Raw genomic sequence first — 23,828 nt, 5'->3', positions numbered from 1 at the left:
GGATTGGAAACCACAGCACTTTAAATGTCATGCCACATTAAGTGAAATAAAAAGCCATAGAATATGAGTTCTCTCAAATAAAAAAATTGAAAAGATAAACATAACAATAATAAAAACATCGGTATAGATATAGATTGCCAATAGCCGATGCCATCGCCCATATTTCTTCTCCTCTATTGCTCTCCTTCCCTCTCTCCATCATGTGGAGTGGGTTGACAGTGACACACACAAGTCTAGGCTATTGTTCAAATTGCGCAAAAACAAAAACATGATGTATCCTGTGGATTGTGTTGACTAATACATTTGTCGGTCAGATCATTTACTTTTTAATTAAACTCAGGAAACACTTGTTTGTGTGATCTCACTGGATTCTCACTGGATTGTCAAAACGTTGCAAGAGAGAGAGAGACTTGGGCTGGAGGAGGTGAGAGAGATAGTGTGGTAGAGAGACATCCACTGCAAGAACATTAGAGCGGCCGGTGGAATGAAACTCAGTGCAGTCAAAGTTCAATCAAACCTAATCAAAATATAATAGGTCTACATGTTGAGATGGTTAAACTATTCCAAATATGAATGCAATGTTGACGGTCATGCTTTTATTCATAACTCCTCTAGTGAGTTTTGTGTCCATATGATTTGATCAGTTTGGATGAACTCGTGCAGCTCCAGTCCGCAGCTTCCTGTGCTCAGGATCAAGCAGTGAGGCAGAGAGGAGAAACAGAGATGCAGACACGGGCTACAGCCTGAATAACACCTTCAGCAATGCTGTAAGGTAGGGTTGCACGATACACCGCTACTAGAAAAGTATTTATTTATTAATCTGTCATATAATATATTATTATTAATACATAATTGTAGAAATAATTGTCCATGTTCTGTCATATAATATTATATTCCATTACTTTTCTCGATACTTTAGGCTTTTGCCGTGGTATCGTTTTAGAACCGGTATCGGTATCAAAGTAAAGATTTTGGTATCGTGAAAACACTACTGTAAGGTGTTATTCTTATCCCATGATGTGGCTACCTTTGTCCCTCTGGAACTCATCCTTGGAGACGCCGTCAGAGCAGGAGTCAAAGAATTTCTGCAGCGTGTCGACCTGTCTGCACAGAATGTCTCTGAACGTCTCCATCTCAGCCAGCTTCTCACGCAAGCTGTGGCCCTTCTGAGAGAGACGGGGGTGAGAGAGATACATGCACCAGGAACAAGACAGAGACAAGACAGAGAGAGAGAGACAGAGACAAGACAGAGAATCAGGCCTTTTGTTTCAGTTTTGTACAAGGCCTACAAGCTAAAGATTTAACTCATCATTTATAATTTCCCAAAGATAATGATAACCGTCAAGAGGAATGCCCTAGCAACATCTAACACAGCACAGTGGTTTGGTCTTCAGCATTACAGTGTGTCAGGGACGGGTAGGATATTATATCAGACTTGCAGTGTGTCAGGGTGGGATATTATATCAGACTTGCAGTGTGTCAGGGTGGGATATTATATGGTAGCGAGTGATGATGATGATGATGATGATGATGATGATGATGGTGGTAGTGATGTGGTGGTGGCAGTGGTAGTAATGATGATGGTGGTGGTGGTAGTAGTGATGGTGGTGGTGGTAGTGACGGTGGTAGTGGTGGTAGTGATGGTGATGGTAGTGACAGTGGTAGTGGTGGTGGTGGTAGTGATGGTGGTGGTGGTAGTGATGGTGGTGGTGGTAGTGATGGTGGTGGTAGTGACGGTGGTAGTGGTGGTAGTGATGGTGGTGATAGTGACGGTGGTAGTGGTAGTGATGGTGGTGATGGTGGTAGTAATGATGGTGATGACAGCAACAACGTTTTACCTTGAAAGAGGAGGTGGAGGTGGCAGACAGCGCACTGGCCGCTGAGGTGAGAGACAACATGGAGCCATGACGCCTCAAACTGGTCTCCGAACCATAACCTGACTCAGCCTAGAGAGAGAGAGAGAGAGAAAGAGAGAGAAGAGAGAGAAGAGAGAGAAGAGAGAGAGAGAGAGAGAGAGAGAGAGAGAGAGAGAGAGAGAGAGAGAGAGAAAGAGAGAAAGAGAAGGATAGAGGGAGAAGAGAGAAAGAGAAACACAAAGAGAGACAGACGGAGAAAGATAGAAGGAGAAGAGAGAAAGAGAAACACAGAGACAGAGAGAGAAAGAGAAACACAGAGAGAGAAAGAGAAACACAGAGACAGAGAGAGAAAGAGAAACACAGAGACAGAGAGAGAAAGAGAAACACAGAGACAGAGAGAGAAAGAGAAACACAGAGACAGAGAGAGAAAGAGAAACACAGAGACAGAGAGAGAAAGAGAAACAGAGACAGAGAGCAAAAGATAGTGTGAGAGAAAGCGAGAGAAAAAGAGAAATAAAGGGGAGGGGTAATAAATGATGGGGGGAATAAGGGGAAAGAATGAATACATGAACCAGTCTGCAGTCTAATTCTAAGCAAGACTATGAATCCTAAACCTCCCAAGAGAACTCTCCAGGAGAGAGTTCAGTTCCAGCAGTCTACAGAGTATTAATGAACAACTGGCACATTAGAGAAGCACCACACACCTACACAGAAAAGCAGCCTGGTGAGATAGAGAGAATGAGATGGAGAGAGAGAGAGAATGAGACGGAGAGGCCAGTACACATCAACACAGGCCATTATTCATACAGAATCCTTAAGTAGAGACGCTCAGGCTAGGCAAGACTGTAGCTTAATGGCACTACATATTAGGGATGCACCGATCTGATATTGATATCGGATATCGGCCCCAATATGACTAAAATAGCTGGATCGGGTATTGAAAAAAATATCGGATTAAACTACCGGTAAAAATAATAATATAATAATAAATTAAATAATAAATAACAATTCAGTACATTTATATATATGTTTTATTTGTTACATTTTGTTTCACTAAGTTAGGAAAGTAATGTTTTAAGTCAAGCCTGATGTTGCCTTGCACAAAATAATGATCCCAGTCTCTTCCACACAGTGAGGCATACAGTTTATTAATTGAACAATGGGTATCGGATCGGTACTCGGTATCAGCCGATACCCAAAGCCCAGGTATCGGTATCGGGACTGAAAAAGTCGGATCGGTGCATCCCTACTACATTATACGCCTATGATGCGGTCAGTATTGGGGATTTTCTCTTGACGTGATTAAGTAGTGACGTAGCCATAGAAATTGAGTAGATAGAGTGAACCCACTTGGCTGCCACAGGATCTTTCATAATGTTGTCATAGAAACCAAGAGTTAGTTTCCAATAGTGCCCATGATGCTCTAGGAAAGGCCTCGTCTAACCATTAGAGTTGTGTTGATGTAGCAATGGGGTGTGGCGATGAGCTCACTTGTTCCGTTCACTGCAAGAGAATGGTAAGTCAGCAATGACTACACATGGAGGCTAAACACAAACGGACTGCAAGTTATTCCTGTTTGTACCACTTCTACCAGAAGTCAGCGAGACAGTTAAATCATGATGCAACATGTTAGCTCCTGAATCCTGACTGAGGCCTGGGAACGCTAAGTCTGCTGCCAGGTTAAAGACATAACGTAATCCCTAGTTCAGCAGGTTTTAGACTATGGACAGGGATGGTGAATAAGGTGGCAGGTCGGTTTTTCTGGAGGGTCCCCCACAAGGAGAGTGAAGGACAGAGGTCTGTGTATAGCCATCTTTAGCTGGGATGCCACTGGAGAAATAGCATGTTTTTTTTAATGTATTTATTATCTCTTGTCGCAATGACGTAGATGTTGAACGTGGAACAAAACAAAATTCTCACCTAAGATCCCTGAACAAAAAGTTCACAAACGAAATACTGGCCGTAGCTCATAAGTCTATAAGTCTCTCCTATCAAAAGAAAGATGCTAGTGTCACGATAGTGGCATTTCTAACTTCGATACAATACCTTGAAAAATATTGATATTCAATACCATTTTCGATATCACTGCGCCCTGTTCAGTTTCATAGCTTCATGAGTTTGCATCATACATTGTTGTTAAAATACAGCTGGTAGGGGTTAGGCTTTGCTTCACAAATAAATCACACTTGTTTTAAGTATTTGAGGTGCATGTAATTATGTTATTTATCACATTGGCTAACCTGTCGCTCTTTGAACAGGTCGGCATGTCTCTCAGTGAGATGCTTTGTCAAGTTGGACATGTTGGGGTAGGATATTACTAGATAATATTACATATTAACACATTTTACAGACTTGTGGTGTCTGTGGGCTTGCCCTGACTGTCAGCAATGTAAGTGAAATTATGCCATATTTCTCTCAGTCTGTCTGCTTTGTCAACAAGCCGTGGACGATCGGCAAGAGCACTTGTTGTACTTGCAGCCATGTGCCTCTCGTTCTGTCACCATGGAAGATGAGAAAACGGTTGGCTCATCCACTATGCCTGCAGGGAGTGGAAGCAGAGTGCTGCAGCTTGGCTAACCGTGTGACTGAGGATGAATGCAGTCTTGCAGCTTGGCTAACCGTGTGACTGAGGTGTCACATGCATCATGTGTCCACACACAAGCATAACCAGCCAACTAACCGGCCCACAGAGCACAGAGGTTAACTCTTTGAGCGCCGGAGGCCTAGAGCATCTTTGTTCCTACCACGCCAATGCTCTAAAGATAGGAATAAGTGGCTGTGTTTGCAGGGCTATATTCTATATTATAGCTATGGATACAATACTATGGCCCATTTGACATCACCTATCTATCGCTCAACATCTGAAAAATAAAAAATTAATCGCCAATACGTTGAATGAATGAATGAAAACTTTATTTAACAGATTGCAGAATGTGTACAATACAGTACGGCTCAATAGACACAATTGTTAAGGGGATACAGACCTGAGAAAGACGTTTGTCTTGTTTACATCAGGGTCCCCCATTTTCAATTCATATAGACATTTATGACATACACAACATACATGACATTTATGGCATAGGGACATATAGGTATTTAGTACTGATACATTTGTGACATAAACGGTATTCAAATATACAGTACCATTACCCCTAGATCCTGACAGAGTATATACATATGATGGGGAGGGGACTGTACATTAGGAGGGGGTGGGTGGGTGGGAGAGAAATATACATATGGTGGGGTGGAGACTGTACATTTGGAGGGGGTGGGTGGGTGGGAGAGAAATATACATAAGGCAGGGAGGGAATATATACATGCGGTGGGGAGGAGACTGTCTATTAGGAGGTGGTGGGGGGTTTGGGCATTTACGGTGGCCAGTTTCGAATTGCAGCCTCCCGTAGGTGCTCTTTAAGAGCGGTTTTGAATGTGGGTAGCGATTCACATTCCTTTACAGCTTTGGGTAGGGCGTTCCACATTGATGTGGCATAATTGCGAAAGGTGTTTAGTCCCTTGTTTGAGCCGAATCTGGGTTTAACATGATTTGTTGAGCTTCCTCTGGTGTAGTGGTTGTGGTATTCACTGACCTTTGGGAAGTATTTTGACATGTACATGGGTACCTTAGTCGTATAGTGTATCTTGTAGACCAGGCCCATTGCAAGTTGCTGTACTCTGTCGTCTACTCTAAGCCATCCTAGGTTGTCAAAGTGGGCAGGGGTGAGGTGGGTTCTGGGGGTAAGGTCAAGTAGTAGTCTGACAATTTTTTTTTTTTTTTTTTATGATTTATTTGTTGGCGTTTTATCGCTTTATTGCTACTGGGCAGTACATTCGGCAAATAACGACAGGTTCGGAGTCGAACCCGGGTCGGCCGTGTCGCGGCTGAGAGCGCTATGTGGTTCGCCACTGGGGCGCCCTGACCAATTTGTTTTGTGATGTTTGTAATCTTGTTTTTAGCTCCATTGAGGTGCTTTGGTACCATGAGGTGCACGCATAGTCGCAGTACCCTTGAATGAGTGCTCCTGCCAGAGTCTTCAGGGTATTCTTGTTTACCAGAGAGGAGATCCGGTACAAGAATCTAGTTCGTTGGTTGACTTTTTTTATTACATTGGATGCCATATTGTCACAGGAATGATTTGCCTCTAGGATGGAATATTGTGAATATTGTCACCCACTGTAACTGAGAAGCCGTCGGTCTTGCCGAGTTTGTTATTTGAACCGAAGAGAATGGACTCTGTTTTGCCCATGTGTAATGATAGTTTGTTATCAGCGAGCCATATGCAGATTTTGCCTAGTTCCGAGCTGAGGGTTTTTTCAACCTGCAACTTGTTCTTGTCAGAGACCAGCAGGGCTGAGTCGTCCGCAAACAGGAACAAGTTGCAGTCACAGGCTGACGACATGTAATTTGCATAAATTAGGAACAGTAGCCGTCCTAGTATGCTTCCTTGTGGAACACCACAGCTCACTGTGAGGGGGGGGGGGGGGGTAGAGTACCGTTTACCTCTACCATCTGTTCTCTCCCCTCCAGGTAGGATTGCATCCAGCTCACTGATAAACTATCACCAATTGCTTTTAGCTTGTCAATCAGAATGGAGTGATTGACAGTGTCGAAGGCCTTTTGTAGGTCCAGCATGACCATGCCGCAGTATTTGCCCGCGTCCACCTCGTTTGATGTGGTCGTTCAAATAGAGGAGGCATGTGTCAGTGGAGTGGGACGTTCTGAAGCCAGATTGGAATTCGTAGATTCGATTTTTTTCCGCCAGGTACTTTTCGACCTGTTCGTAGACATGACTTTCGAGATGGAGGTAAGAATAGAAACAGGGCGGTAGTTGCCTGGGTCTAATTTGCTGCCCTTTTTGTGCAGAGGGGTCACTCTCGCAATTTTGAAGTCCTTGGGGACGTGTCCCTGTTTTATAGAGAGGTTTATTATGTGTGTGATGACTGGGGTGATGGCGGCTGCTGAGTCTCTGAGGAATTTGGAGGGGATGTTGTCATGGCCAGTGGCCTCGTTAGGTTGGAGGGAGCTACATTTTTTGAGTACCTCATCGGTTGTTACCATTTCAAGTTTGAAGTCGTCTTTGTGGACCCCTAGGTTTTTGTAGTATGCTACTATGTGTTCTACCCCATAATAGGGGGTAGTTTGTTTACCAGTGTTGTGGCTATGTTTGTGAAGACGATGTTTAAGTAATTGGCTACATCCAGCTTGTCTGTGATGAGCGTGTTGTCCGTCTTTATGTTTAAGAATCTGGTTTTAAGTTTTTTACTGCAGCCTAGTTGATTATTGAGTAATTTCCAAAGTTGTTTTCCTCAGTTTGCGTGTTATACCGTGGTGAATATGAGTATAGTTTTAGAGTGATCCTGTCTAATCCCAGAAAACGACGATATGCAGTAAAACGTGAATTTCACTAAAAGCGTTGCCGTTTCTCGCCTGGACACGCTACTATTTCCAAATCAAATATATATAATAGGCATTATGTTTCATCATGAATGCATAATAATAATAATACTTCGTTTTATATAGCGCCTTTCAGAGGACCCAAGGTCGCTTTACATAAGGGGGGGGGGGGGATAACAAATTAACAAACATAGTGGACAGACACAACATATACATATAAAGTGAGAAAGTTAGGGGTTGAAGGCCAGGTTGAAGAGGTGGGTTTTGAGCAGTTTTTTAAATGAGTCCAGAGTTGGGGTGGTGCGGAGATCTGCGGGGAGGGAGTTCCAGAGGGTGGGAGCTGCCACACTGAAAGCTCTGTCCCCGAACGTCCGTAGTCTGGTTCGGGGGATGGAGAGCTGACCAGTGTCCGTGGATCGCAGGGACCGTGACTGAGTGTAGGGGTGGAGGAGGTCAGTGAGGTACTGAGGTGCCAGGGCGTGAAGGGATTTGTAGGTGAGCAGGAGGGTTTTGTAGGTGATGCGGGATTTGATGGGGAGCCAGTGGAGGTGGATGAGGATGGGGGTGTGCTGCCAGGGTTTGGTGCGGGTTAGAACCCTGGCAGCTGAATTTTGAACATACTGTCCAGGGTTTTGCTTGGAACCCCGGACAGGACCCCGTTGCAGTAGTCCAGGCGGGAGGTGATGAAGGCGTGGATGAGGGTCTCAGCTGTGGTGTCGGAAAGTGATGGTCGGAGTCTGGAAATGTTTCGGAGGTGAAAGAAGGCGGATTTGGTGAGGGAATTTACATGGGATTGATAGGAAAGGGTGGAGTCCAGGATAACGCCCAGGTTGCGGACCTTAGGGGATGGGGAGATGGAGCAGCCGTCAATGTTGAGGGTGAGATCCCCAACCTTCCGGAGCAGGGCCTTGGGTGCCACAACCATGACCTCGGTTTTATTGTTGTTGAGCTTGAGGAGATTAGATGACATCCAGGTTTTTATTTCGTGCAGGCAGTTGATAAGGGAGTGTGGGGGGAGATGGGTGGATGGTTTGGTGGAGAGGTAGAGTTGAGTGTCGTCGGCATAGGAGTGGAAGTTGAGGCCATGGCGGCGGATGATCTGACCGAGGGGGAGCATGTAGATGGTGAATAAGATTGGGCCAAGTACGGAACCTTGGGGGACGCCTTGGTTGACTGGGGCCGGGGTGGAACTGGAGTCGCCGATGGTGATGAACTGTGTCCGGGTGGTGAGGTAGGATTGAAACCAGGAGAGTGCTGAGCCAGTGATGCCGAGGTTGTTGGATAGGCGGTTGAGGAGCATGGAGTGGGAGACTGTGTCGAATGCTGCAGAAAGGTCAAGGAGGATGAGCATGCTAATGTGGCCAGAGTCAGCTGCAAGGAGTGCATGAAAGGGGTGGGGGGGGGGGGGGGGGGGTCGTTTTTTGATGCTTTGATCGTCACCAACGGCATACGTTGTGGAGTAACGTTACACACACGTTGCGATCGAGGTGAAATCATGGTTGGATCAAAGCAGGATTGATATAATTTAATCCTTACCTTCACTAGGAGGTACCCCAAAAATAATATTCCAATTGTCTGATCGCGAGTCCAAATACCGTGTCGCCAACATAATGTCCATCGTGTCGCCAACATAATCCACCACAACAGATGCATCGGAGGCATTTGACACTTCTCAATGCGATCGGGATACCCGCCTCGCCCGACAAAGAAAAGTGCGCCTGGAGACATTTGATCGACGCACAGGCCAAGATATAATGTTTCAAAGGGTGCTTGATACTGCCAGAAATTTAGGGGCAAAGAATATTTTTTAGGTGCACATTTTTAAATAACAATTTTACTATTATAGTAGGGCTGGGCGATATGGCCTCTAAATGATATCGCGATATTTTTTTGCCATATCACGATACACTATATATATCGCGATATTTTGACATTTCCTCTAAAGCACTTAAAAATGCTTGATTTAACCCTTTGATGCATACAGTCACGCCAATATGATGATTATAATAAGTCCCTGCAACATATGTTTGCATTATTAAACCATGAAGATGCTTTAAAAAATAATTTAATGAAAATGTAGAAAAAGAGTAGTCTACTGACACACTAATAAAAAAAATTTTACATCTAAGACCATTTATATAAAAACTCTTGGGTGCCTTTTTTTTGCACAGTACTGTGTTTTCTATCCACTTTAGCCAAACACACACACATATGTATATGTATATGTATATGTATGTATATATATATATACACACACACTACTGTGAGAAAATAATAATCACACACAAAGGGATAATGGCTTATAGCAGACTTAATGATTTTAGAATATTTCAGATAATGAAATTAAATGTTTATATCATCAACTATCCAGTTAGTATTTATACTGTCTGTAACGTTTGGCTACTTTAAATCATTGAATGTAGAGAGAGAGCGAGAGAACGAACGAGAGAGCCAGCCCCCCCCCCCCTCGGGTTTTGTTCTAGGTTCGCGTTTTGATCGTCTAAGCTGCCGTAGGTGATGACGTCACACTCAAATGTAAACAGGAAGAGTTTAACACACGTAGATGGAAAGTGGATGATATACAGAAACGAATAACCAATAAATATGAAGTTATGTTTAAACTTCTGTTGTCAAACGTTGTCAATATAACCCACCCACTTTCCTCACGAATGGAACTAGTGTTGTGGAGTCCGCTTTGACCGTTTTCCAGGGTTAGCAGCAGCTAACGCTAGTTAGCTTAGCATAGTCCTAATGGATACCTTGGTTACCAGCTAACGTTAGCCCATTGCTCGTGTCAATTAAATTGCATGTTATTAAAGGTCCGCGCTGGTCTGTCTAATGAAATTACAACCGCAACATTATGTCGCACTGTTGTAGGCTAATGTTTTACTATTTTTTGTATGGATTAATTTAGGAGTGAATGCGAATGAAGGGTTGAAATCACTACTCGCAAGCTTGCCCCCAGATATTATTTTCCACTCGCACCGGCCAAATTAGGGGGCAATTTGCGATCATCTCGTCGCAGTGTACAGCCCTGGGATGCGGCCGGTATTGCACTTTGGCAGTCTCAGGATGATTCCCCATGTTAACCCCGAGTCTGTGTGCCTGTAATGAATGGAAATATCGAATAAAAGAAATAACGATGAAAACCCGACTATACTGTTGTTTGCAGTGAATCCACAGCTAAAGAGATTGGTTTTATCGGGTATCACAGTAGCCAAAAAGCTGATCGCATCACGCTGGTTTCAACCGGAAAAAATGTGCCGTAAAGTTTGGTTTCTTACATATCTCGATGTAATTTACCATGAAATATCTACAGCAAGAATTCTGGGTCTCAATGAATCCAAAATGTCAATGTGGTTAGAAGTGGTGGAGAGAATAAAAGCTAGCTTATAATGGTAGTGTCTGGTTAGGTGCGAGGGATAGTGGAGGTACTTCTCAAGGTGGGGTCCGGGAGGGGGGGGTTCGAGCTGAGCATATGTATGTAGGTTTTTTTTTTAGATAACAGGTATTATGGGTATATCTTATATAAAACAACTAACCAAAAGGTGATCCCATTGGATGTGCCCTGACAATTAATGCTTGTATATCTTATCGTGTGTTGTCATGTTTGTTTATATGTTTGTTTTAAAAAAGAATAAAAAAATAAAATACAAGAAAACCCGACTATACTCGGGTCTGGCGTCCAAAGAGTTAAGGAGCACCTAAAATCATCCCAAGAAAATAAGCCTATTTATTATTTTATTTCTATTCGATAGAAAATCAAAGGGCTTTTAATGTAAACAGAGCAGCAGAGAGGTCAGAGGTCAGACCCTGCTGGAGGGTCTCATGACACAGTAGCAGGCTCACAGCGTTCACATCAGGGTGAGAAACAGCCACCAGCCAAACGCTGCCTGGTACTGTACATTTTGTCAGTGGCTGCCGGTATGTTTGCCAACTGTGCACCGTTATTCACTCTGGTAGGTAAACAACCAGACGTATTTCTATTAGGGGTGTAACCATCTCAATACACAAATTAAAATGTCAAAAAAGTTCACATTCAATACGGTGTACCGAAAATCACCAATTCTTCATTCTCCTCCCTAGGTTTTTTCCTCATTTTCTATGTATGTTGTCTAAACTAGGCTGCATCTGCCGGCATCCTATCATCAGCGTAGAGTGGGAGAGGGCAGGGAAGGACCCGCTATGCACACACATACTATTTGTATTTTTCTGAGGCAAACCAAGCTGTGTAGTACATGTGTAATATATACTTAGAACTCTGTAGTACATTTGAATGCATAAAGAATCAAATATGGAATTGTGACCTCATAATCGAAATGTGTATTGAATCTGAAAATGTCTGTATCGTTACCCCCCTAGTTTATATTCAATAATATTATAGAATAATGTCGATAGGTAGGTAGGTTCCTTCCCTGCGTGACATCATCTACTCTAGAATTATAAAAGGAGTCAGTAGTGTGGTCATAAAACCATTCTCCTGAACCACCTGTAAGAAGTAGCGTTGTCAGTCGCCACCCAGTGAGGAATTTCTTCACTGAGAACGTGTCCTACTCCCATCCACATCATTCTAGCAGCTACTGGGCTGTTAACATCTACTAGGCTGAGCAAAAGGAACCGACCTATCTCAAGCCCTGCCCTCTTTTCTTGATCCTCCAATTGCCAAGTTTGTCTGAGGAAAGCAACCATTGTGAAAAGGGCGGGGTTTGAGATAGGTCTATTGCGACCAGTTCCCACAGGGTAAAGAACCCCTAACCCCTTCCCACAGGGTAAAGAACCCTTCTTAACCAGTTCCCACAGGGTAAAGAACTAGGGATGCCCCGATCACGTTTTTTGCCACCGATACCGATTACCGATCGTCGTGAGCCATATCGGCCGATACCGATCTGATACCGATCGTTTTTGATTAAAAAGAAATTAAAAATTATTTTATATAATTTTTTTTTTTTATAAAATATATATATTATATAATTAGACTTGTAGTTGTATTATCTGCGAGACATCGCCACCACGCAACAAGTCAAAATGCTCGCTATCTGCAAACAGCTCCACTGTCTGTGTGTACTCTAGTAGCCCTAGCTCCAAAAAGGATTCTCCGGCGCTGCAGTGGGACCCTATTGGTAACGTTATGCTTTGGTCATTTCACATTCAGCAAGCCCTCAGCTCGAATACGCATTCAATCAATGTTATAAGACATTGATATCAGGAGCTATCTGTAGCTACTGCTAGCCGGCTAGATGACGTTAAGACAACTATTTAGTTCAATCGGACATTTCGTTTTGAACCATGAACTAACGTCAGCTAACGCAAGCTAACGGAGATATCAACATGGGCTACTGGACTTCCTGGGGCATTTGTTGATATCCGGAGCTATCAGTAGCTAGCCGGCTAAATACCGTTAGACAATGCCTACTAAAAGTGAATAGTTGACTGGGTAATTTTGTTTAAACAGTAACGATAGCTAGGTAGCTAACGGTAGCTCAGGTCGAATGCACTATCTAGACTCAGCAGAGGAGGTCCGCCTCCGTGTTTACAAACTCTACACGGGTACGGGCGGGGCTAGGGAGGAGGAGCAGTTTGCAGGTCCTGTGCGTCTGAGACAAGCGAGTGAGATATCCACTTGATCAGTTTCCGCGATCGGCGAATATGACTAATTATCGGAATTCCCCGATCGCATATTTATACTGATTATCGGCCGATAACGATCGGGGGCCGATCGATCGGGGCATCCCTATAAAGAACCCCTAACCCGTTCCCACAGGGTAAAGAACCCCTAACCCTTTCCCACAGGGTAAAGAACCCCTAACCCTTTCCCACAGGGTAAAGAACCCCTAACCCGTTCCCACAGGGTAAAGAACCCCTAACCCGTTCCCACAGGGTAAATAACCCCTAACCCGTTCCCACAGGTTAAAAAGAACCCCTAACCCGTTCCCACAGGTTAAAAAGAACCCCTAACCCGTTCCCACAGGGTAAAGAACCCCTAACCCTTTCCCACAGGGTAAAGAACCCCTAACCCTTTCCCACAGGGTAAAGTACCCCTAACCCGTTCCCACAGGGTAAAGAACCCCTAACCCGTTCCCACAGGGTAAAGAACCCCTAACCCGTTCCCACAGGGTAAAGAACCCCTAACCCTTTCCCACAGGGTAAAGTACCCCTAACCCGTTCCCACAGGGTAAAGAACCCCTAACCCGTTCCCACAGGGTAAAAAGAACCCCTAACCCGTTCCCACAGGGTAAAGTACCCCTAACCCGTTCCCACAGGGTAAAGGACCCCTAACCCGTTCCCAGTCCCACAAGGCCAAGCATCAACATCTGCTATTGATTTCAGATGAGGAAGAGCAAGAGAAGGACGAAGAGGAGAAGCTGGGAGTGCAGAGCATTGTGGGATGAGCTCAGCATGAATGACATCAATCAAAAGGAGTCCACCAACGTTATGTACCTGGACTTCTAGGTCAGAGCGTTTCAAACATTTTCATAAGTATCGCATTTTCTAAATGAATATTCTCCTCACGACACAAAACTGATTCAGCAGAATATTGTAGACTGAGGCTATTAGGACCAAATGTATCCTGATTCTAGACTGCTAAACTACTAAAGAACAGTTCTACAGTTCCATTTAATGACATTGATAAGGCTTCGGCTTCCTATAGAGAATAATGTGGCTCTCTGGGCCTCTTCCCAAGACCCACGTGTGGGTGCTGACCCACACTTAAAAAACACACTGCTGTAGATCGTCAAGGGGCGGAAACCACACACCAACTCAAAACACAGCGTAATGACACATTGTGCACATAGCCTTGTGATGATAAGAAGCTTCAGTAACGGGCCACTTGACTTTTCACAACCACAAACTACATCCCATAACATTACACAGTCACCACAGGTCCTCGTAAAATAAAAAGAAAGAAAGAAAAGCACCTAGTGGTAGCAAGAACACACACAGATCAATATTTGACAGAGCGACTGATTGCTGGCAAGGAGTGGCATGCAGCAGCCTAGAACGCCAGCACATCACATTAGAGATACTGCTAGGAAGAACACTGACCAGGCATATTGCATTCACTTGAACATGCTGTTTAAAAAAGAAACCCAACAGAAAAACCACCACTCTATCTGGTACTAAAACAACATCAACCAATCATGCGAACATGCTAATGAAGAAGTCCACTGATGAGCTGAGGGAGCAGCATGAAGCCCCACCATTCGGCCATCCCAGCAGCCAAAGCAGAACAAGGCACTGCTGCAGTCCCGACGGCTCCCCGCCGCCAACATTGGCCCGGCCGCGCGTCCCAAACGCCACACCCCGTCCCACCCCTCAAAACACTTGCACCGCGCCGAAATAATTCTCCAGGTTTAAACCCAGTATTCCCGCTTCCCCCCCGGACACACCTCACCGAAGAAGAAGGAGGGAGGGTGGGGGGAGAGGAGAAGAGTGGAGGGATTCAGCCCACCTCATGAAGAGAGAAAGAAGGAAGCTGGAAGAAAGGGGGGGGGTAGGCTTGAGGGAGGAGTAAGAGAGGTAAGTGAGAGAGAGAGAGAGAGAGAGCGAGAGACAGAGACCAGCCATACAGCCTAGGCATTGAGTGATGTCGCTCCCCTCCATTAGCGTTGGACACACACACACGCGGTCCATCTTGCCACAGAGAACAGTCAGAACACACACCCCGATATGTGAAATCTTTTCATCTGGCTGTCCATGCCGCTTAGCAGCTGCTTCCATCCCTGCTCTTTTAGCAAGCGGCACTGTGGCTGTTGAGTGCAACGAGAGAAGTGAATGTGTGTATGTGTGTTAGAGACAGCTCGCTGTTCACGTTTCTCTGTGTGTTTTTATAACAGCGATACAAAACGTACTGGGCGGGTGAGTGAGTGAGTGACGAAGACACCGTTGTATAGTTAACAGGGAGAGCAAGAGAGAGAGACCAAGAGGGAGAGAGGGAGCAAGAGATTGAGTGAGCGAGCAAGCAGGGGAGAGAGACGGAGAGTGTTTGTTTGTGTGGGAGGAAGGGACATCGGTCTGGATCTGAATTATGTTTTCGTGTCCAAATCTCCTCTGCTCTCCTCCTGAGATTCCTCTCATCTCCTTCGCTACATCCTGCTTGTTAAATACTATTTGGGTCAAGAAACAAGAAACAGTCTGGGCGGGTGCCAGAACTGAGAGAATCCGTGTTGAGTTTTCCCTCAAAATGTTCACATCAACCTTATATATTTTGTTATGGAACTGCCCACTGGATGAAAGTACAGCAGGAGAGTGGCTGTGGAAATGGTTTGTCCCTTTATTTTTGCATCCGTTTCAAATGGCTGACAAAAAACATGCATTATTTATCGTCAAGAGCTGCACTCGAGCAGTGAAAATGTCCCCACATCCAGCAACACAACCCATCCCACACACAAAGTGGTTTGCCCTTAAACAATTCTGACACGAATTGTTATAATGGTTATGCAAATAAAGACATCAAAAGTATTATGATATTCTGACTCGTTCTATGCACATTTAAAGTGCTTAAGAAAGAGACCAACTCACCCACTTCAGTTCAGTTTGACCACGTATAATGCAACACTGCCGGTATAAATGTTTATAATCACAACCGTCGCAAACAATCAGAACTACACACAAACCTAACCTACTGTGTTGCATCACAAAATAATATAACCGGTTTGATGTTTATCAGACTACAAAGTGGGACTGATTATCTGGCAAATATGTTTGTGTGTGTGTTTTCTACCAGTTATTTTAGGAGTGAAGTTTAGTGACATCATACACAGAGCAACTATTAGAGTTATATGTAGTTGTTTATAAACACATAATTTTTTAAGTCTACAAGCTGCACCACCATTCCAAGTCCGGTCTAAACGACAGATGAAATTATCACACAGCAGGACCTACAGATGATAAGTAACCATTGTCTCAGTAAGTCCCATAATTCACAATGTGAATAACAACAGCCGTCAGCAATACAATAGGTACAACGTGAAGAAGAACTACAAGCCTCGCACCCTCATCAAGGTGTTCACAGACAAAACACTTAAACCAGTCCCCCTTTCGGTCCAGATGGGGGCAGTGCAGACAAGCTCACCCTGACCAATCCAGTGGCTTGTTTCAGTGTATAGTGGTGGCTACATTTACATTTAGTAATTTAGCTGAATTTTATCCAAAGCGAGTTACAAGTTCTGTACAACAGGTCAGCAGGAATAGAATAGACAACTCTTTCAGCTGAGTAACAATGTTCGTCAAACAGTGTTGAGACTTGGGTGCTACAGTTTTAATTTACTTTTTGGCTTACCAGCCAAGGTGGCAGGTAGATTAAAAAAACTACCAGCCAGGCAGATTTTTTTTACCAGCCAACATTTTATATAGCTTTTTAGTATATTGCCATGTGTAATTATTATTGCTATATACAGGGCTCTACGCTAACATTTTTCCCAGGGAGCACATGTAAAAAAAATTAGGAGCACACAAAAAAAAATAGGAGCACAGTGAACATTTTTCAAGTAACAGAATTTATTAACAAACTATTTATTACATGCATATTATACTGTGCGTGTGCAACTGCATACTAAGGGACAAACATCTGTGCAAATAGCACATACCACCAAAATCACACATTGGCCCATGCCTACTAGACGCAAAGGATATCGGTTGTCAAGCTGCTTTTGTATGTTGTATGTTGTCACAATACCAACATTTTGACTTTGATACAGATACAGATAGAAAAGGTAATGGAATATATTATTAGATGACAGAACATGGAAAATTCTTTATACAATTATTTAATTCATTATAATTTAAATGCTATTGAATAATAGTTCATTAATAATAGGGATGGGTACCGAATTCGGTACTTTTGAGGCACCGAACCGAAACACGTCGGTACTACCGAGTATCGAATCAAGTGAGAAACTGAGATTTTTTTTTTTTAAATTAAAAAAATTATTTTTTATTAATATTATTTTTTTTACTTTTTTCTTTTACTTTTTTCTTTTCACGTCAACGTTCACACGCACAATATTTGCTTACCTAGGATTTGACTTGATTCAACAACAAAGCAGTCGGAGCAATGACAAGCCGAAAACTGTCGAAATTGTGTTTTTTGAAGTTTGGATTTTTTTTTATACGACTGATGTAGGTAAATTAAATTTCTTGAGACTAAAGTACCGAAAAAAGGTACTGTTGGGTACCGGTATCGATTCACAGGTACCGGTACCGGTATCGGTTCAAATGTGAAAGGTACCCATCCCTAATTAATAATAATTAATACAATTATTCTGTTACAGTTACTGAGCTATATACTATAGCTACTGTCCATCAATATCTTCCTTTTGAATGAAATAGGTTGAGGAGAGATGTAGAGAGAGAGAGAGGGAGAGAGAGAGAGCGAGACACACACACACACACACAGAGACAGAGAGACAGATCCAGATCCTTATCCAACCTAAAGGCCTCAAATAGGAAAGCGAGGAAAAATAAAAATAAAAATATGCATGACAAATGGTATGATAATGACTCAGGAAGAAATTAAGGAACCTATCAAACCAAAAACACAGAGACCCAGACAACCAGAACACACGTCTCCAATACAGTGAAACACTGAAACATTACAAAAACAGTCAGAAAAAAAAAAGGACCAACATGTTAGAAACCAGGTACAAGATATAGAGGAATCCATAAAAACAAACAACTTCTGGGAAAACTGGAACAAACTAAACAAAGTACACCACGAGGAGCTACCCATCCAAAATGGAGATGTATGGGTAAACCACTTCTCCAATCTCTTTAGCCCAATAAAAAAAAATGAACAGCAAAAACACATACAAGATAAACTACAAAGCCTGGAGTCAACCATAAAAGACTACCAGAACCCGCTAGACTACCCAATTACACTACAAGAACTACAGGACAAAATAAAATCACTTAAAACCAAGAAGGCCTGCGGAGCGGATGGTATCCTAAATGAAATGATCATATTCACAGACTCCAAATTCCAATTGGTTATACTAAAACTCCTTAACATTGTCCTTAGCTCCGGGATCTTCCCCAATATCTGGAACCAAGGACTCATAACACCGCTCCACAAAAAGGGAGACAAATACGACCCAAACAATTACCGTGGGATCTGTGTCAACCGCAACCTTGGAAAAATCCTCTGTATGATCATTAACCACAGACTCATACATTTCCTCACAAACAACAATACCTTGAGCAAATCACAGATTGGCTTCCTACCAAATCACCGTACAACAGACCACATTCTCACCCTCAGCACCCTAATCGACAACCAAATAAATAAAAATAAAAGCAAAGTATACTCCCGTTTCGTTGACTTCCAAAAAGCAATTGACTCAATTTGGCACAAGGGTCTGCTGTACAAACTGTTAGATAGTGGCATTGGAGGGAAAACCTACGACCTCATAAAGTCAATGGGTCTCATTCCCGAAAAATCTTCAAAGATATATTCTGGAAGACTTATCTTGGAACCACTGAGACATAATCTATGACAAGTACACTCTGAGTCCTGAACGTGCTGGAGATATGTCTTAAGTGGCTGAAACGGTTGCAGAAATTATATGATCTGATATCTGCTTGGAGAATGGCATTCTGTCGTAAACTCCAAAGCGCGTTCCCGTTCAGGTCATTTGCATACAAACCACGCCCCCGACAGTCCTTATAAAGCAACTGGTGACGCAGCTGTGTGAAATGGAATGGCGGAAGTGCTTTGAGAGCCGCGTGATTACGAAACCTAGCGTCAGTCAGTGCCAATCAGAGAGCGTCTCCGAGAAATGCGGCTAGGTTTCATAATCACGCTTGCGCCCATCAAAACTAGATTAGATTAATGTATTGGCATCATATACAGCTCGCGGTACACACCTGCCGCAGCGCGCACACACACACGCGCGCGCACGCAGTACTGTATATGAATGAATGAATGACATAATATATATAGCCTACGGGCCGGCGGGCGTAATGAATGAACGCAGTATGGCTTATTATTCCATAATTAAGCCTATAGGCTACTGTTCATTCGTAGGCGCACACAAGACTTGTTATGGAATATTAATGCAGACTATTTCCACCGATTAGCTTTAGTTCTTATTTATTTATCCACTGTCATTTCAGTGTTGGTGTATAGGCTATATAGTGTATTTCAATATAAGTTTAATTGATTAATGATATATTCGAAGGAATGCAGGTTTATAGCTATATCAACCCCCTCCAATGTACAGTAAATTACCAAGTATGGTTTTGTCAATATTCCAATGTACAGTTTTGCTTGTACAGTGTAAGTCTACCACCCCTCCTACCCAACCTCCTCCAACAGTTTCTACGTCAAATGTACTCTTTTCTGGACTCTTTTTGTATCACAAACAGTACTGTATTTGCAAATCTGGTATGTCATAAATGTATAGATGTAGCAGTACTGTCTATCTGTGTCGTGTGTGTCATATATGTTATGATGAATTGAAAATGGGGGACCCTGATGTAAACAAGACGAAATTCTTTCTCTGGTCTGCATCCCCTTATGGAATTGAGCTGTACTGTACTGTACCCATTCTGCAATCTGTTAATAAAGTTTTCAATCAATCAATCAAACAAAGGTCTGTCCCATTGTATACCAATCAATGGGATACATTGCATGTTGACCTGCATTCTTTCAAATGTATATAATTAATCATTAAAACAGATGTGGAACAAATAAGAAATGCAAATTCCACAGAAGGCATTAAATTATTATTATTTTCAATCATTTCACAATAATTGCATAATTGTGTTTGAATATCTGAGTAATTAAAGTAATTATACATTTGTCCAAAATAGCTGGTTCAGATATGGTTAATCCAGCTGCCCTGTGATCAGATGAATCCATATTATTTATTTTTCCGACATCAAATGCGTAATTTCTTATCGTACAAATATTGTCATATTTATTTTAATTATGATCAAGTAATTAATTCCAATGAGGCCTGTAGCGTTAACATGAAGGAATCACTATGAGAACACAGTCTGTAAAGTTATAATAAAAATGTAAATTAGTCAATCAATCATGAGATTTGATCGTGGGCTGAGAGCATATTTAAGTGTGCTCCTCAGCACTCTTAGATCTGCTCTCAAATAAGATCTCAGGAGAATTTGAGGACTCCCACTCCCAGCCCTAATATGTCTTAAATAGGCCGAAATCTGGCTAAGACGAAATATTTTGTCGTAACTTCGTTCGAGAATGAGACCCAATGTACACCAACAACACATGTGCTGTGAGGATTGAGGGAAAACACACAGACTTCTTCCCTCAACGCCGTGGGGTTAGACAGGGGTGCAGTTTGAGTCCAACCCTCTTCAACATATACATAAATGAACTGGCAAAAACATTGGAACAAACTGCAGCACCTGGCATCCCCCTAGCAAACACAGAAGACAAATGCCTACTGTTTGCAGATGACCTGGTGCTGCTGTCCCCAACAAAAGAAGGGCTACAACAGCACCTTGACCTTCTGCACAAATTCTCCAAGACATGGGCACTGACAGTAAACCTAAACAAACCTAAAATTATGATATTCCAAAAAAGGCCCAGCCTACAACAACAAAAACACAAATTCCTCCTAGACACAATTTCCCTAGAACACACAAAAAACTACACATATCTCGGCCTAAACATCAGTGCTACAGGGAACTTCAATCAAGCTGTGAACGACCAGAGAGACAAAGCAAGAAGGGCTTTTTATGCCATAAAAAGGAACATCAAGTTAGACATTCCAATCAAAATCTGGCTCAAAATATTAGACTCCGTCATAGAACCGATTTCCCTATATGGTTGTGAAGTCTGGGGCCCACTTGCAAACCAAGACTTCACCAAATGGGACAAACACCCAATTGAGACTCTGCATGCAGAATTTTGCAAATCCATTCTCCGCACCCAACGGAAAACGCCAAATAATGCATGCAGAGCAGAACTAGGAAGATACCCACTAATCATCAAAATTCAAAAAAAGAGCATTCAAATTCCACAATCACCTAAAAGAAAGCGACCCAGACACACTCCACAACATAGCCCTCACCCACAGAGAGACCCTCGATAGATGCCCACTCAGCCAGATGGTTCTGGGACTCTGCTCACAAACACAAGCAGAGCCACCAGACAGAAACCACACTGGACTAAATCAAATTATAAGAAAACAAAAAGAAAACTATCTGAAACATTGGAAAGAAACAACCCAAAACCAGAGCAAATTGAAATGCTATTTGGCCCTAAACAGAGAGTACACAGTGGCAGAATACCTGAGCACTGTGACTGACCCAAAACTAAGAAGATCCTTGACTAGGTACAGACTCAGCTAGCACAGCCTAGCCATTGAGAAAGACCGCCATAGGCAGACCTGGCTCCCAAGCGAAGACAGACTATGCACCCACTGCACACAAGATGAGGTGGAAACCGAGCTCCACTTCTTAACAACCTGCCCACTATACCAAGACATCAGAGACATATACTTCCCACAAATTGCAAACACCCAAAGAGACTTTGAAAACATGGACAATAACTCAAAACTCCCATACCTACTGGGAGAAATACAAGAATATGCAAACACAGCAGCAAGATTTGTGAGCTGCTGCGACAAGAAAAGGACATCCAGCGGAATGCAACCACCATAAAAACTGTACAAGAAATTCCGTCTGTAATGTTCTGATTTCTTTTGTTTTCTCTGTTTGATTGTTTTGTTTTGTTTGGCTTTGGCAATGTAAACGTATGTTTCCCATGTCAATAAAGCCCATTTGAATTGAATTTAATTGAATTGACAGAGATTCTCAGCCCGCCTTCCCTCACTGCCTTTGCGCGTTCCCAGTGATTAGCGTTAGCAGTAGTTAGCGTTAGCAGCAGGTTAGCTTAGTTGGAGTACTCAGTTAGCAGATAACATTACAGTAGTTAATGTTTTAGCGCAACGTGGGTATACAGGACTGGCGAGGATGCAAAGCATGTTAGACAATTGGAACCGCTGCTCGCAGAGTTTTCGTTGCACATAGAAGCAGACTCGAGATGAGTTCAGTTGTTACAGAACTGGTCCATGCTGCTCCGTGTCTATTATGAAATGACAATTGTGCAGTTGAGACGCCCACTACGCAAGACGATTACTCGCACACTGTGCTCCTAAATGATTTTTCCGGTTTGCACAAATTTATTTTTAGGGGAAAATGTGAGTGAAATGCTCGCACTGTATAGCCTTGATAGAATACTCTAATATGCTCATATGGCTCACAATTCTTTTACACGCCAGAGTGGCTGAGTAGCCTCTGTAATTTACCAGCCAAAGAAGAAATCTACACACCATTGGCGTTTGGCGGGTGCTTATTTTGTTCCCTTGAGTGCATAGTAGTAGAGACCTATTAGTATAGTAGGTAGAAATATAGGCAAGGAAGATTATTTAGTGGAAAGGTGCATGATAGTAATTTTTTTTCTCCTTCCTCCTTCATTCCAGATATTGATTTAAGAAGTGTGTTTTTAGTCGACGGAGAAATGTTGGTTGGGTTTCGGCTGTCGGCCATTGTGGAGCAAAGACAGAGAATAGGCACACAGCCGTGTGCAGGGGTTACTGTAGTCCAGGGTGCAGATATAACACCTGAAGTTCAAACATACAGCTGTTAATGGGTTAGAGACCCGCGGCCACTCAAACTCTAATGACAGTTGCCAACAATCACTCACTAGGCTTGCTCCTCACATGTCCCCACACACAATACAGTGTTGCCACCAAAACACACCGTTTAAAACCAAGACCATGCAAACGAGGAGATTTCAGAGGAAAAGGAGATGTTGAAATTATTGACTTTGTGTTGTTTTCATTCGTTTTTGTTCTGATCTAGCCTAAAGATACTGGATGATGGATAATGGATATTGATTGTAAAATAACTTGTTATTTATTAACAGTAATGATCTTATATTAACTGGAGCGATTGATTGATCGTCAAGTGATTAGACCCATCTCAAACCCTGCCCTCTTTTCTTGATCCTCCAATCACAACGGTCTCTTGCCTCGGACAAGCTTTGTTTGTCCGAGGCAAGCGCCAGTTGTGATTGGAGGATCAAGAAAAGAGGGCAGGGTTTGAGATAGGTCCATTGAACACTGTGTTTGAAGGTGTACTTGTAGGACTAATGATGATATATTGAAAGATGAAAGACTGAATAGATTTTCTATTTTAAGGCGTTTATTGCAAAAAGGGGTAGGACCTGATAAGCATATTGCTTCTTCCTATTCCTTTTCATAAAAGAGACTGTTTTGTTAATAAAAAAATAAAAAGTTTTATAATTTTTCTTTCCACAACAAATTATCTTTGTATTTTTATTATTTTTTAGTTATTTCGGGATTATTTTATTGTTAAAAATAAACCATTCCTTCAGTATTTTCGTATCCCCGGCAAGTGTATACGTGGGACATGCCAGTGGTAGGGCAGGACACTGACAGCCAGCCGCTAAACCTCAAATACATTTTCACATAGTGTCAGAAGAAATGTGTTACTTTACGTATCCTGTTGAAACACACACAAGTAATTCTCACGTACATCTCACCAGTGGTGTCGTATAACAACTCACCGAGTGCCCAAGA

The 23,828-nt window shown here is 42.7% G+C and overlaps 1 protein-coding gene across 2 annotated transcripts in view; it reads right to left on the bottom strand.

Annotated features, from left to right (window-relative positions):
* The window catches only part of LOC311240895 (ceramide transfer protein-like), a 111,508-nt gene that overhangs the window by 59,762 nt on the left and 27,918 nt on the right, over positions 1 to 23,828 (bottom strand). Inside the window, exons 4-5 of one of the 2 annotated variants that reach the window (XM_084329503.1) lie at positions 1,839 to 1,946; positions 1,028 to 1,166 (exon numbers count right to left, since the gene is read on the bottom strand). In XM_084329503.1, coding sequence (XP_084185629.1) covers positions 1,028 to 1,166; positions 1,839 to 1,946 — 247 coding nt within the window. The remainder of the gene's footprint in view (positions 1 to 1,027; positions 1,167 to 1,838; positions 1,947 to 23,828) is intronic. The other variant, XM_084329504.1, reaches the window with a different exon arrangement.

Source organism: Notolepis coatsorum, assembly GCF_963971535.1.
Source record: "Notolepis coatsorum genome assembly, chromosome: 1".
NCBI classification, from domain to species: Eukaryota; Metazoa; Chordata; class Actinopteri; order Aulopiformes; family Paralepididae; genus Notolepis; species Notolepis coatsorum.
Note: the sequence above shows the minus strand (reverse complement) of the source record. Positions and strands in the feature narration are given on the sequence as shown.